The sequence below is a fragment of the Salmo salar genome, chromosome ssa11 (assembly GCF_905237065.1).
Source record: "Salmo salar chromosome ssa11, Ssal_v3.1, whole genome shotgun sequence".
Classification (NCBI taxonomy): domain Eukaryota; kingdom Metazoa; phylum Chordata; class Actinopteri; order Salmoniformes; family Salmonidae; genus Salmo; species Salmo salar.
The window spans coordinates 87,478,452-87,495,135 of NC_059452.1; the positions used below are offsets into that span (position 1 = coordinate 87,478,452).

A 16,684-nucleotide genomic window follows, 5' to 3' on the forward strand; every position below is an offset into this window, starting at 1 on the left:
ACTCAGTAAAATCTTTAAAAAGGTTGCATGTTACGTTTATATTTTTGTTCAATATATTTGTATTTTATTTGTATTTTTAAACTATGCTTTGTTGGGAAGGGCTCGTAAACAAGAATTTCACTGTCTAGTCTACACCAGTTGTATTCGGCGTATGTGACATATACAATTTTATTTTATTTTATTGAACAGAAAAGGTGTATACAGCAGTAGTTTATAGGATCAACCTTGACTAGAATTAAGCAATAAGGCCCGATAAGGTGTAGTATATGGCCAATATACCAGGGCTAAGGGCTGTTCTTACGCTTGACGTAATGAGGAGTGTCTGGATACATTCCTTAGCCGTGGTATATTGGCCATATACCACAAACCCCTGAGGTTCCTTATTGCTATTATAACCTGGTTACCAACGGAATTAGAAGTTTCAAATTTTAATGTCACATGCACAAGTACAGTGAAATGCCTTTCTTGCAAACTCAAGAACAGTAAAAAGAAATGTTTTGTCATACACAAAGTATACAGTACAGGCTATACCACGGCTTTCATCCAATCATTCAGCGCTGAACCATCCGGCTTATAACACAGTATATACACTGAGTGTACAAAACATTAGGCACACCTGCTCTTTCCATGATTCAAACCATGTTTCCATCCAACCTTTTTATGCAAGTAAAGTACATGTTGGATGAGAAATTTCAACTTTCCAAATGTCCACAAAACCAAATACGCTAGACAAGATGAGATCTTTTTGAGTTGGTAAAATGAATTATGTGCAAAATGTCAGTGGAAACCCTTTTATGTGCAAATATTACCATCATATCAAGCAAATTTGGAGTCACGTGATGTGTGGTCCTCCCACTACTAATCATCAGGAAAGCATGCAGTTTATGGAGGCTATTACAAAATAGCCTCCAACACTCTACTCAGCAAATTGGATGCAGTCCATCACAGTGCCATCGGTTTTGTCACCAAAGCCCCATATACTACCCACCACTGCGACCTGTATGCTCTCGTTGGCTGGCCCTCGCTTCATATTCGTCGCCAAACCCACTGGCTCCAGGTCATCTATAAGTCTTTGCTAGGTAAAGCCCCGCCTTATCTCAGCTCACTGGTCACCATAGCAGCACCCACCCGTAGCACGCATTCCAGCAGGTATATCTCACTGGTCACCCACAAAGCCAATTCCTCCTTTGGCCGCTTTTCCTTCCAGTTCTCTGCTGCCAATTTCTGGAACGAACTGAAAAAATCACTGAAGCTGGAGACTCATATCTCCCTCACTAGCTTTAAGCACCAGCTGTCAGAGCAGCTCACAGATCACTGCACCTGTACATAGCCCATCTGTAAATAGCCCATCCAACTACCTCATCACCATATTGTTATTTATTTTATTTATTTTGCTCCTTTGCACCCCAGTACTGCTACTTGCACTCATCTTCTGCACATCTATCACCCCAAACTTTTAATTTGCCATACTGTAATAATTTTGCCACTATGGCCTATTTATTGCCCCACCCCCCTTATCCTACCTAATTTGCCCACACTGTATATAGACTTTCTCTATTGTATTATTGACTGTATGTTTTCTTATTCCATGTGTAACTCTGTGTTGTTGTTTGTGTCGCACTGCTTTGCTTTATCTTGGCCAGGTCGCAGTTGTAAATGAGAACTTGTTCTCAACTAGCCTACCTGGTTAAATAAAGGTTAAATAAAATAAATAAATAAAACGTGGGTTTTGTTATAGCATCCAGATACTGAAACAAAAGATACAGTTTATATTGAATTGGGACCCTCATTACTTTTGTACAACTCAGTTCCGCAATACCAAAGAGAATAGAAATAGCTTATCACACTTCAACCTGTGGTTTTCTGTCAAGCTCTGATTGGCGAGGGCTTTCTGTGGCAGCTGGCCCCTGTCTATACCCAAGTCCTACATTGAGCGGTTATTCATTTTCCAAGTAGTCTTTGAAAGAGACTGACTTATGATGGCCTCTTTCAAGCTTGCACTCGTTGTCTTAATTTCTTACCAGACCACAGGTATGCTATACAATTGCACACAGTTTCGGTTAATACTATAACATATGAATATGATGTTATAGTATATTTAATTCAATGTCCATTATTGACATATACATTCATGTTTTAATTAAACATGTAATTAAAATATATAATCTTGTTCATGAGACATTTAGAACCACAAATGGAAAAAAGTGTTTATGGAGACACATTTTTATAACAGATTTTATTTTTCTTCATATTTTTATCTTTCCACAGCTTTGGCAAGGGTTGTCGGTGGGGAGGGAACACAAAACGCCTGGGACAAACTGAAAGTAAGAACTATTTTTATTTTGAAAACAATGATTCCCCCCTTTAACCCACAAAATATAGGAATCCCAGTGTATGCAACATTGTGCTGCATACTAACAACCACCTGGCAGGATTCAAAAAGCCCAAAAATATATAGAAAAAATATAGAAATATGAATGTGTTTTACTAAGAGAAAATGACCAGATAATGTGCTCCATAATCAATATCATTACTACAGTATATGAATCAAATAAAGTATAATTATCAATAGCATTATCAATCAGATTAGTTCCAGGGGTTCCCCAAATTTTTTCGCCCATGATCCCATTTTGATTAATTAATACATTTTTTGTGTTCTCACCAAAGGTTATGTAATCAACGGCCAATGTTTATTTAATATTTTAATTGGGGCTATGGCAGTCTATTACAAATCAGTCTGACAATACTTTTGACAGTATTTCAAGTTGAATGAAGTATGTTTTTTCGCTAAAATGTTCATGTATCGAATACAAATCTAGAGTTCAGTGTGTTTCAATTGCATGTTCAACTCTACTGGTAGTTTTGTCACAAAAATTATTGCGTAAAATAGCAAATGTGCCTCCTCTGTGCTTGGCACCTGCGCTCTAGCCAACAACACGTAAATACAGAGCGGGTAGACTGTACGGGTAGGCTAGTCACATTATGAGATTATTATGGATAACAGCCAGAATATTTGTATTTGTCAAACTGCAGTTAAGCATCGATCATCATGTCACCAGATTAAGACCCTAAATATTTATTGGAAAGGAGCATCAAACTCATCGCCGTGCACGTTCACCACCCTGTGGAATTCATCATAAACAAGTTCATATGTACGTAGTTTAAAAACGGCGTGGTTTTCCGAGTAGACCTAGTAGTGGGAGGACCACACAACATGTCATCGCGTGATTCCAAGTTTACTTCCATATGATGGTTATTATATCAATATTTGCACATAAACTCGTTTCCAGCGCCTTTTCTCGAATAATTCATTTTACCGACAGAAAAAATCCCACGATGTCAACTAACAAATGATCTGTTGGCATTTATAAAATTGTACCGAAATGTCTTATTTCCATCACAGCTGTCTTGATTTTTTCTCATACAGTATGACTTTACTTGCATAAAAACTGTAGATGGAAACTTTTCTCCCAGTCTGATTTAGTGCCTGGTCTTGTCTTCTCTGTTCAGTGGGGGTAGGTGCCATTTAAAATGAGGGAGGATAATTGTATATTTTATGAGCATGGCCTTATTTCTATTAGAGCATATTGGATGACTGTCATTAATTTTCCATTCACCCAGCTCAATGTAACATCTATAGGTTTAGGCTACTATATGATACTCAAAATGTCCCTGTTCCCATCATGAGGTTGCTACAACCTAGCCTATGAATGAAAGTTTATAATGTAGGTGCAGAGGTTGAGATAACTGAGTAATCAAGGTGACAGACAGTGACACATTCAATACTGCCTTGCACACTCTTGCTTGCATCTAGCTGATCTAGGATGTAATCATTAGTCCAACAGATGCAAATGAGAGTTTCTATTGGAAAGATTCAGGTATGTTTATCCCCGTTTCATTCCATTTGCTTCCGTTTAAGAAACGTTTTTCAACAGAATGGTGGAATGAATACACCCCTGATCACACGCATTCACAGTTGACTTTCATAGCAGCCACATAAAAACAGCATGATCACTTTGCTCCTTGTATATATAATTCCTTCTCGCAACTCTCTCCTCCTCTCACTTTTTTCCTTCGCTTGTGGACTTCAGTGCACAACACATCAGCTATCTGTGACCAGGCGAAAAAAAGTCAAACCTTCATATCATGACTGTTCACCATGATTGTCACCTCATAGTCAACATACACAACATGACCAAAAGTATGTGGACACCTGCTCGTCGAGCATCTCATTCCAAAATCATGGGCATTAATATGAAGTTGGTCCCCCTTTGCTGCTATAACAGCCTCCACACTTCTGCGAAGGCTTTCCACGAAATGTTGGAACATTGCTGCAGGGACTTGCTTCCACTCAGCCACAGAACATTAGTGAGGTCGGGCAATGAGGTTGGAATCTGTGCAGTCAAGTTCTTCCACACCAATCTCTACAAACCATTTCTGTATGGACCTCGCTTTGTGCACGGGGACAATGTCATGCTGAAACAGGAAAGGGCCTTCCCCAAACTGTTGCCACAAAGTTGGAAGCACAGAATCGTCTAGAATGTCATTGTATGCTGTAGCGTTAAGATTTCCATTCCCTGGAACTAAGGGGCTTAGCCCGAACCATGAAAAACAGCCCCAGACCATTATTCATCCTCCACCAAACTTTACAGTTGGCACTATGCATTGGGGCAGGTAGCGTTCTCTTGGCATTCACCAAACTCAGATTTGTCCGTCAGACTTCCAAATGGTGAAGTGTGATTCATCACTCCAGAGAACGAGTTTCCACTGCTCCAGAGTCCAATGGCGGTGAGCTTTACACCACTCCAGGACGTCCTCCGGAAGTTGTCATAATTACTGTGTACGTCTGTGGAAGGGGGTGAGAACCAAGAGCCTCCTAGGTTTTTTATTAAAGTCAATGTACCCAGAGGAGGACAGAAGCCAGCTGTCCTCCGGCTACACCATGGTGCTACCCTACAGAGTGCTGCTGTGGCTACTGTAGACCTTCATTACAAAACACTGTGTTTTAATCAATTATTTGCTGACATGAATATATTTAGAATTGTTTTATCTAAAAAGGATAACTTTTTAAATGTTTCATTCTTTTTATTTTTATGAAATTCACTGAGGAGGATGGTCCTCCCCTTCCTCCTATGAGGAGCCTCCACTGACTCTGTTCTAATGAAGCTTGTGGGCATTGTATAGGGAAACAGAAGACACATACATGTTCTTGAGAATGTTATCTTTCAGTGATGGGGTCATAATATTTTGTGTCTTAATAAGAACCGAGCCAATTTCACTTATGTTTTCTTTAAAACAGGTTTTCAGTCTATAGACTATAGAAGCAGGTATAAAAGACCGGAGACATGTTTTGCAACACAAAATAACATTTCATAGAAATCCAGCACTGCTTTTCAGGGAGTACCTTCAGGAATAATGTCAACTTCCACTTATATACTAAGTAGAATAAATGGATGTCTTTGCCTCAGTATCCCGCCACAGCTTTGAGTTGGCATTCTTCTCTTTCCCTCTCCTCCTCTCAGAAAGGGGACAGCTGCCAGGACTGTACCCAAATAATTGAACTCCTTAAAGACCTTATCTCCAACCCGGACATACAGGTGAATGCATCGACAGAACATGCACCCCTGAACCATACATACCATACATTTGAATCATTCATAATAACACCCAGAAACATATAACCATCACATTAGTACTACTTGTATGTGCATATGATGCTCGTTCACCTGGGTCCGTTTTTCTTCCTATTTGTTGCTGCAGATAGAGCATTCAGGTTTCTTTTCCGCACACAATGAGAAACAACAGACACTTTCAGTTCCTGAAATGGTTTTCACCTGTTTTTTTCCCACAAACCCTCACTCAACACAAGTGGTACAGTTTGTGTTTCTGTTCTGCGTTGCTGTTTTGGAGAGTTAGAAAGCCACTTCCTCTTTTCTATTTAAAAGTAACTATAAAAGCAGTTCACAGTGTATTTCTGACTTCTAAGTTCCCCTTTCCTCTGAGGCTGGTCAGGCACTTCGGTCTGTGTAATCTCACCCCTGAATAGTTCATTCTTCTTAAACACAGTCAGTGGCCAAACAAACCAGTGGTATGCAAAAATAAATGTACTTTACTGTAGCTTTTAATACATTCTCTAATATGGCTTAATGATTGTAAAACACATAATTTCCTTAATGTGACACAAAATGATTTCAACTGATGCCTCCCACTCCTCCATCCCTAGGCCGAGATCAGGGGCGAATTGGAGAAACTATGTGACCTCATGCCAGGCCCTGCGTCCCCCAAACTGTGCCGGGAGCAAGTGGATAAGAACCTCCCCCTGGTCATCACCTTCTTGACCAGCTTCTTCGTAAGTGCTGGCGGGAGGTTGAGAAAGATCCTGGTTTGTTATTTTTTATATAATTCTGACTGAATGAGCCTGAATTGAGCCTCTCTCCTCTCCCACAGAAACCCACTGAGGTGTGTACCGTGTTGGGACTGTGTGGCTCCCAGTCAGACAGCCAGCAGCAGAGCCTGCTGACCGATCACATTCAAGAGGGTCTGAAGTCAGCCATGACAATGTCAAAGGTGAGACAGAAAGAACAGGACTAATGCACTCTCTCTCTGACCTCTACTCTGCGTCCCGCTGACTGTTTTTGTTTGTCTGTACCTGACTGTTTGTCTGTCTTTATCTTGTTCTCTTTCTCCCTCTGTTTTCTTTCTGTTTTGTCTACCAGGTGCAGTTCTCGCCAGAATGTACCTTCTGCATATATCTTATCAAGTCACTGGAGAGTATGCTGCCGAAAATAAGGACTGAGGTAAGGCATGCCATAGAAATAGAATTAGTGTAGGGATCATCAACTAGATTCAGCCACGGGACGATTATTTTCTTGAGCAGATGGTCAGGGGGGCCGTAACAGAATTTCAAATAATTTGTAGAAGGCAAATTGACGGCAAGAAGCCCAAACAGATATAATGTTTGACTAAAACATAATAATTTCAAACCTTGTTTACATTTGTATATGATCAGGTTTCTCTCTATATGCGTGGGAATAGGCCTACTTGGGAATAGGCCTACCTGGGAACAGATTTCTTCAATTAAAATCACTTGGAGCTGATATCCTGGTGTTTTTACAGTTTTTTATGTCCAAAAAATCAAAACACCCGCAGTCACCAGTTGGGGAACCCTGCCATAGGGATTCTATTTGTTTAAAAGGCATGCACACAGGAACACACACACCCCAGCTGTTGTTCATATCTTGAAAATACTGTTATTCAATCGAGGTGTTGCCTGTGTTAGTGTTCTCTTTTTTTTCAATCACTTTGGCACATTTTTCAGATGTAAGTTGTATATTTTCAAAACTCTTAGAACAAAACTCTAAACTGATAACACTTGTAATGCCCCTATCTTATGTTCAGAACCTTTGATTATGTATTCATAGAGGTTTCACACACCTTTCACCCCTGAGTCATTCATGCAAAATTAATGAAATACCATGAGAACATTTAATTTAGTCACCAGTATATCAGATAATGACAGGCTCACCATTTAGTCATTTTAACTACCATTTAGTCCAATACCAAAAAATACAAGACACGCATTTCAAAACTGTTCTTTTTGAAGTGCTGAATAGAAAGAATAGCAGATGGTAAATATCATTTTCCATACAGTATTTGACTATAACTTGCAAAAATATATATAATTTGTATCCAATGGCAGATTGTGAGCATTTTGAGAAATATGTCTATCAGTTTTACATTTTATTATTCTTATACAGTAAATAGGTAGGACAAATCATCAGAAATTGGGGTATTGGAAAGGAGTTGGCTACTGTAAAAACGTAGCACGGTGTTGTATGTTATTTCTGCCCTATGCTACATTTTACAAGATCACCTTTTCTACGGGTGTCACGTCGGTTGAAAGAGGACCAAGGTGCAGCGTGGTGAGCGTACATCTTATTTTTATTAGAAAAGACGCCGAACAAAACAATAAACACTACCCAACAAACTGTGAAGCTAAAGGCTAATTGCCATAAACAAAGTCAACTTCCCACAACATAAGGAGGGAAAATGGCTACCTAACTATGGTTCCCAATCAGAGACAACGATAGACAGCTGTCCCTGATTGAGAACCATACCCGGCCAAAAGATAGAAAATAAAGAACATAGAAAAAGGAACATAGTCACACCCTGGCCTACCCAAAATAGAGAATAAAAAAACCTCTCTATGGCCAGGGCGTGACAACGGGACTTGTCAAATGATACAGTATCGCCTGTCTGCTTGAAATTCATCAGCTTACAGTGTATCAATGAAATTCAGATAATGAGTGAACTATATTGTTATATATAACACAGGTATTTCATCAGATCATTGTACAGTACACTATCGTTCCAAATGGTAGCACATAGAGTGACTCTTTCCACTTCCTATTGAAGCACACTGGCACATACATATATGATTTGGTTTACCTTCCATCATAAATTGATTTCAGATTGATACATTTATGAGGCAAACATATATACATTTACTGTGTTCAGCAGTTATCAAACTATACTGTATATGCTAACTACAAGCACTGCATAATTTTGGTTCAGTAGTTATCAGTTTTGAACAGTTTGATTAAGTGATTGTCTGATTATTTGTATTGTTAACAACAAATAAGAACATCAAATCAAAAGTCAAGTGAATGTTGCATTTTGAAAAGCAGATACTTAGGTTGATTATGCATCCAAATTGAAAGAGTGATTTGGTGCAATGAACAAGTGACTTTGTGAATTTATTTGTAGTACTCAGTCAATTACAAATGTGCTTAGAGTATTAAAAACATTAGCCATTTTGATGATTTTTGTGTTTAGTATTGTGAAAATGTAACACATACTTGTGAAAATTGTACCAAAGTGATTTAAAAAAATAATAATACAGTTTTCTGTATTATGGTGAATTTGTGGTGAATTTTCAAAACTCTTAGTACAAAACTCCATACTAGTAACACTTGTATATTACAGTACATTACACTGTTTTCATATTAGGTACACTATCCCATGTGTGATCAAAGGTGTGATCATTGAATACAGCTTTCAAAATGTAATCAAATGAAAGAAATGAAAGAAACAATGTTTAGCAGGCACTAATTTGCATCAGGCCTGTCTTGAGCATTTGGACATAGGTTCTCATCAAAATCAAAGTAAATATCCTTATTGTTCATGCACCTGGGAATAACCTTTTAGCATTGCAAATCAAAGTCTGATTTAGGTCTGGTTTGAAATCATTGCATGCCTCATCCATGGCCTGAAGGAGGGTGGTACGCTCATGGGGATGGCAATCTTCCACCTGTATTGTAATCATGTATTGTATTTTACAGTATTGTATTGTACTTCTGTATTGTATTGGTCCTGTACGTGGCTCAGTTCATAAGAACACGGCACTAGCAACACCAGAGTTGTGGGTTTGATTTCCACTGGGGTCACATACCAAAATGTGTAGACTGTTGTCACTTTGGATTAAAGTATCTGCTACGTAAATGGCAAATATTACAGTACTGGGGGATGCATTTCTTTCTTGTTTTGGACTTTCTGGATTATTTGCATATTGGTATTGTATTGATATTGTATTACTGCACTGTTAGAGTTACAAATACAAGCATTTCACTGCACCTGCTGTAACATCTGCTAATCTGTGGATGCGAACAATAAACTTTGATTTGTTACGTACAGTACATATCTGATCTTGTCAATGTCAGATTGTTTTTTATGTACTGTGAAGTAAAATCATCATAGTCATCATCATAGTAGTACATTTGAGTATACAGTAAATCATAATTTTTATGTTTCTACTTTACAGACATATATTTTAATTATGTAGTTCTCAAAATCTGTAGTAGACAAACCAGTTGACATGTCAAATCTATAGGTTTACCAAATGTTTAAGTGATCATTAATTCAGAGCAGTCGGATTAAGTTACAGTAAAATGTATTTTAACAAAAGAGGAGATAATCATATCAATGGTAATGTGAGCATTGCATTGTGAAAGGCAATTACTTTTATATGAACATGTATTGCAATGTGAAATGTATTTCTTTCTAGATGATTAAGTTTTATGGAAAGGTGACTGTATGATTTTGTGTGTTGTAATTAGTCATTTGAAAATGTGCTTAGAGTTTTGAAACAACTGCCTTTTTTAAATTAAGAGTTGTAAAAATTGCAGGTAGATTTTTAGATTTTTTTGCATGTACATTGATTTTATGCTACACAAATGTAAATAACATGACATTTTTCTAAACTAATCCAATCTGTTAGTAGTTGGATTTATTGCACCCGTTGCTGAGATGGTTGTTCCAGTTTAGATAGTTTAGGTAGTCTACATTTTTTCGAGCCCTACCTTGGCAGTCATTCTAAATGCAGGTTGCAGGTAAAAGTAAACATTGTTGGATATCCTCAATCTGGCTGGAATTCAATAGGATTTACACATAATTTTGCAAGCCAGCATAATGTGATGTAGCCAGTTTATAAGCTAGTAAACTGTTAGAGTAATATTCAAATTCCAAAATACACGGTATCAGTGAACACCACTGAGTTAGTGAAACATTTAAATGCCACTGGTGTTAGAAACTATCAGTTGGAACACACTAAAAAGTGTTGTCGTCACCCAATATAGTGTTCAATACCTACATCACTGGTGTTAGGAAATATACACTGTAACACTGTTAAAAGGGCAACACTTTGAAAAGTCTTTATAAAAATACATTCTGGTGGTTCTCATCTAAACACTTAAAAAGCATTCAATTGTACACCCACAGTGTTAAGCTTACCAATCAGAGTTTGTTGTGCACTAACACACATATTTATATTTCAGCAGACATTTGTATCCAAAGCAACTTGCAGGAGCAATTAGGGTTAAGTGCCTTGCTCAAGGGCACATTGACAGATGTTTCACCTAGTCAGCTTGGGGATTTGAACCAACAACCTTTTGGTTACTGGCTTAACACTCTTAACCGCTAGGCTACCTGCCACCCTACATGTGTGTGCATGTACGCACACACAAACAATCCTTTTCCCAATGCCCTGTATCTGTTTCCCCTCCCAGATGGCTGTGATTGATCTGCTGGGGAAGGTGTGTGGTTTTCTACCCATGTCCTACAGGAAGCAGTGTGAGAACCTGATAGAGAAGTATGGTAAGATGCTGATGGACATGCTCCTGACCTACGCCACCCCTGAGGCCATATGCACCCTTGTCGAAGCCTGTCATGGCATGGATACGCCTGTCCTGGGTGAGTTCATTGTTCATCCCTCCTGCCCTGCTTTGCACCACCACCATATAATCAATTTTCTCTGCATCATTTCCTCTTCTATATAATCCTCTGTTTTGAAATGTCTCTCTATTATTTCCCTCTCTCCTCTCCCTCTTTCTCTCCCTCTCAGAGAGTGCTCCTCTGTCTGACTGTGACTCCTGTCTGACCCTGGCGGTTCTGACTCGTCTACAGCTGGGCTCCAATGCTTCAGAGCCCCAGACCTCCTCCTTCCTGGCCTCTGTCTGCCAGCTCCACCCCAAGGCCCTGCCCAAGGTCAGCCCTGCCCCCTGGTCTACATCTCCTCTCATCTCACATAGGGGCCTTATAGATGCCTCTGGGCTCATGTCTTATTTCTCTCTTTTCAGTGTGATGGCTTTACCCAGCGTCATGGGCACCAGCTGAAGGGGGTTCTGGGTAAACCAGAGTCTGCCCTTGATGTGTGTGAGGTATGTCATGTTTAGATTCACTCGACAACACACTGTAACATAACATGAAAGTCACTAAGGACCTGACCCTTTTTTCAATTTTCGCCTAAAATGACATACCCAAATCTAACTGTCTGTAGCTCAGGACCTGAAGCAAGGATATGCATATTCTTGATACCATTTGAAAGGAAACACTTTGAAGTTTGTGGAAATGTGAAATGAATGTAGGAGAATATAACACATTAGATCTTGTAAAAGATAATACAAAGAACAAAACATGAGTTTGTTGTATTTTTTTTTGTACCATCATCTTTGAAATGCAAGAGAAAGGTAATAATGTATTATTCCAGCCCAGGCGCTATTTAGATTTTGGCCACTAGTTGGCAGCATTGTATGTGCAAAGTTTTAGACTGATCCAATGAACCATTGCATATCTGTTCAAAATGTTGTATCAAGACTGCCCAAATGTGCCTAATTGGTTTATTAATACATTTTCAAGTTCATAATTGTGCACTCTCCTCAAACAATAGCATGGTATTATTTCACTGTAATAGCTACTGTGAATTGGACAATGCAGTTAGATTAAGAGGAATTCAAGCTTTCTGCCCATATCAGATATGTCTATATCCTGGGAATTTATTTTGTTACTTACGTTAGCTCAACCGTCCCGCGGGGGGACACCGATCCCGTAGAGGTTAATTAATTCAAAATTTCTATGTGGTGGGGATGTACTTTAAGTTTCTTTGTTTCTCAGAGAGTGGGCCTGTGTGGGGGAGTGATAGAGGCAGGAGAACAGGGAGGGGACCCATGCTCTCTGGGCACCAGCTACAGTTGCAGAGACCTCAAGACTGCCCTGGAATGCGGGGTAAGGCCACTGAACACACCAACAAAGTTTTATTTTACCTTTATTTATTTTATCAAGGAGTCCTATTGAGACTAACGTCTCTTAAGACTAAGGGAGTCTTGCATCACACAATCATTAACATTACATTTTAGTAATTTAGCAGATGCTCTTATCCAGAGCAACTTACAGTAGTGAATACAGTTCATACATTTAATTTCATGCATTTGAACCCACAACCCTGGCGTTGCAGACACCATGCTCTACCAACTGAGCCATTGGGAAGGCTGTGGCAATCATACAAGAAATTACACAATAGGAAATACATCAAGAAAATACAAAAAAGTATAGTACACATTTCATAACAGAACAAAGGTATTTCAATCTTTGCATGCAATTTGTCTTTTAAAGATGGTGTCAATCTGCCAGAAGTTTGCGTGGAAGTAAGAACCTCTGCCCAGCACCTACTCTCAAAGTGGACGGTAAGTTGACTCTTGATGTAAATACAGCGCCTATAAAAAGTATTCACCCACCTTGGATTTTTTTCCCATTTGTTGCTTTACAAAGTGGGATTGAAATGGATTTAACTATGACATTTGGCCATTGATCTACACAAAATACTCCATAATGTCAAGGTGAAAAAAAATACTGTACATTTTTACAAATGTATGCAAATTAAATAACTAAAATACAGTTGATGCATAAGTATTCATCCCCTTTGTTTTGGCAAGCCTACATTAGTTCAGGAGTACAAATTGGCCTAACAAATCACATGAATTAATAGGGGTTGACATGACTTTTGAATGACAACCCACTGGACACACACACTGATTTAATCATTGTTGTTTCAACAAAATTTGTCAACATATTGTGACATAGAATCAACATGGAAATACATTGGATTTGAAAAGGGTCATCAACCAGTAAGGGAGAGGGGTAAATTGAGGGAAAGGGTAAGTTAAGCCACCCCTTGTTTCTAAGAAACCAAATTATACAAAATGTATAATTTGACAAAATATTTAGGAAGAGATCATCTTTCATACAGTATTATCATTCATCCATGGTTGAATGGATCTTTGGAAGTTTAGAAGTAGTTAGTGATATTAATAATACACTTTTACCTTTGGATATTTTATTTTTAATGAAGGACGGTGGGTTGATCTACAAGTTAGTAATATGTTGGATTTATGTCTCCATCTCAACCAAAATTCTAAGTTGAAGAATAGGAATAAATCAAATAAAACTATATTTGAAGTGCATTTAAGTTGGATTTGATTTAGTGCTATTCATTAACTGAGAGACGGAAATCCAACATATCAATCATTATTTTGTAGAGAAACTGGATATTGAATTATGAACACAACCACATATCAACATTTGAAAGAGATGTATCTTCTGCTTGGATAGTGTAGACATACAGTACCAGTCAAAAGTCTGGACACATCTACTCATTCAAGGGTTTTTCTTTATTTTACTATTTTCTACTTTGTACTTTGAAATAACACATATGGAATCATGTAGTAACCCAAAAAGTGTTAAACAAATCAAAATATATTTTATATTCTTCTAAGTAGGCACCCTTTGCGTTGATGACAGCTTTGCACACTCTTTGCATTCAAACATACCATTTTACTATCAACATTGAAACAAGGTCAAATAATATATGTCAAATATGAAATTCAACATACACTGAACAAAAATATCAACGCAACATGCAACCATTTCTAAGATTTTACTGAGTTACAGTTCATATAAGGAAATCAGTCCATTTAAATTAATTCATTAGGCCCTAATCTATGGATTTCACATGACTGGGAATAAAGATATGCATCTGTTGGTCACGGATACCTTAAAAGTTACGGGCGTGGATCAGACAACCAGTCAGTATCTGGAGTGACCACCATTTACCTCATACAGCGCGACACATCTCCTTCACATAGAGTTGATCAGGCTGTTGATTGTGGGCTGTGGAATGTTGTCCCACTCCTCTTCCATGGCTGTGCGAAGAAGCTGGATATTGGCAGGAACTGGAACACGCTGTCGTACACGTCGATCCAGAGCATCCAAAACATGCTCAATGAGTAACGTGGAAGAACTAGGACATTTTCAGCTTCCAGGACATGTGTACAGATTCTTGCGAAATGGGGCTGTGCATTATCATGCTGAAACATGAGGTGATGGAGGTGGATGAATGGCACGACAATGGGCCTCAGGATCTCGTCACAGTATCTCTGTGCATTAAATCGCCATCGATAAAATGCAATTATGTTTGTTGTCCATGCCTGCCAATACCATAACCCCACCTCCACCATGGGGCATTCTGTTCACAACGTTGACATCAGGAAACTGCTCGCCCACGACGCCATACATGTGGTCTGCATTTGTTTACATTTTAGAGTGCACATTTTAGAGTGGCCTTTTATTATCCCCAGCACAAGGTGCACCTGTGTAATGATCATGCTGTTTAATCAGATTCTAGATATGCCACACCTATCAAGTGGATGGATTATCTTGGCAAAAGAGAATTGTTCACTAACATGGATAGAAACAAATGTGTGCAAAAAAATGCTTTTAATACGTATGTAAGGTTTCTGGGATCTTTAATTTCAGCTCATTTATATATATATATATTTTTATTTCACCTTTATTTAACCAGGTAGGCTAGTTGAGAACAAGTTCTCATTATTACAATTAAATCCATTTTAATCCCACATTTTAACACACAGGGCCGGTTTAATGCAAGGGTTTACAGGAACCCGCTCTCAATGTTCAAAATACACCAGAGAACATAATGTAGCCACAGAGAATAACGGTGGATTAAATGTTATCACAGTACATACAGGTAAAAAAAACAATTGCAGGAAAAACATAGTTTGGAAAGCAAATTCCTACTGCTGAAAAGAGAAGACTAATCTGTTTGTAGAATATTTGTTTGTTGTTGAGCGAACAGTATCACTGTTTATCAAAGTAGTTTATCATGAGATATGCTGTTGCCACGAACAGCGCATTGGCCATCACCGGTGAGTACTAGCCTAGGCTTCTTCTTCATTGGGTGAGTCAGTGTGCAACTTATTTAGTAGCCAACGGTAGCCTATAATATACTGCAGGTGTTGGTAATGTTTTGTATACTAATATTGTAGGCTACATTGAATCTGTGTGTCGCTTCATTGGCCACAAGGCCAGATTGTTTTTATTGATAAATTTGTCACTGTCAGAGTAGCCACTCTCACAGTCATTTGCTTGGCATTAATAGAGATTCTGCTAATGTTATGTAGAATTGCATGAAAAGGCGCATTTTCCAGACCCTGCAACAACTAAAAAATGGAAATCTACTCAACTGTAGCCTATGCATTATTACAAAGGGGCTTTTTCTTCAAGGTTATATTTAACACACAACGAATTGCAATTTTGTGTATGGAATGGGTTTACAAAACATTAGGATGTGTCCGGAAGGGGGGTTATAAAAAACAAAGACACGGGGCCTATGATTTATTAAACCGACCCTAGTAACACAAATATGAATACATCTTATGATAGGCAAGCTATTTAGGTTTCAGATGAACTGGTTGTCACACACACAAACGACTCGGCTTTTAAATAAATGTTGCGCCCACTCTCTTTTCAGATTGATAATCCAAGACTTTGAGAGAGCCTGAGGCCTTTGCTACAATGGAAGATCCCAAAGCTTTCAACATCAAATTACAAATATGCTATTTACTGTGCCAATATTGTTCTATATGATAACACTTTCACACATGAACATCGCACTGAATATTTTGCCAATGATATGATTTTATAAAACTCTTCTGTACTTTTATTTGCCGGCAGCACAACAGTCAGTATGAATAATCAATGCATTCCTGCGGGCTAGCGATTAAGAGAACATGATAGACATTGAAACTATTTAGAGACATTATATTAGCAGTAAAGGTGGTCTACAAAGCTAAATGTACTAGGAAAATGATCAGATTACCTCGCTTGTGATTTTAGCTTTACATGTGACCTCAATCCTCATATGAATATTGGTTGTGTTCTTCATGGTCATTATTTTATGGTTACTGACATTATCAAAATTAAATCACGCAATAAATAAAATAACTTTCCCCATTGACTGGCTCTTTCATGTAAATAATTTCTACAAACAGGAGCA

General features: G+C 38.3%; 1 protein-coding gene across 2 annotated transcripts; it reads left to right on the plus strand.

The window, feature by feature from the left end:
* Positions 1-1,871: 1,871 nt before the first annotated feature.
* sftpba (surfactant protein Ba) lies at positions 1,872-16,645 on the plus strand. Of its 2 annotated transcripts, XM_014128512.2 has the most exons (12): positions 1,872-2,031; positions 2,269-2,324; positions 5,523-5,597; positions 6,224-6,349; positions 6,448-6,567; positions 6,717-6,797; positions 11,064-11,247; positions 11,399-11,541; positions 11,634-11,714; positions 12,448-12,558; positions 12,946-13,016; positions 16,160-16,645. In XM_014128512.2, exons 1-11 carry the CDS (start codon positions 1,977-1,979, stop codon positions 12,979-12,981), a joined length of 1,068 nt encoding a protein of 355 aa, XP_013983987.1. In that variant the 5' UTR covers positions 1,872-1,976; the 3' UTR covers positions 12,982-13,016; positions 16,160-16,645. The 2 variants fall into 2 exon arrangements, with proteins under 2 accessions (XP_013983987.1, XP_045545970.1); XM_045690014.1 differs by lacking the exon at positions 5,523-5,597 and having other exon boundaries at positions 1,874-2,031.
* The last annotated feature ends 39 nt before the right edge of the window (positions 16,646-16,684 follow it).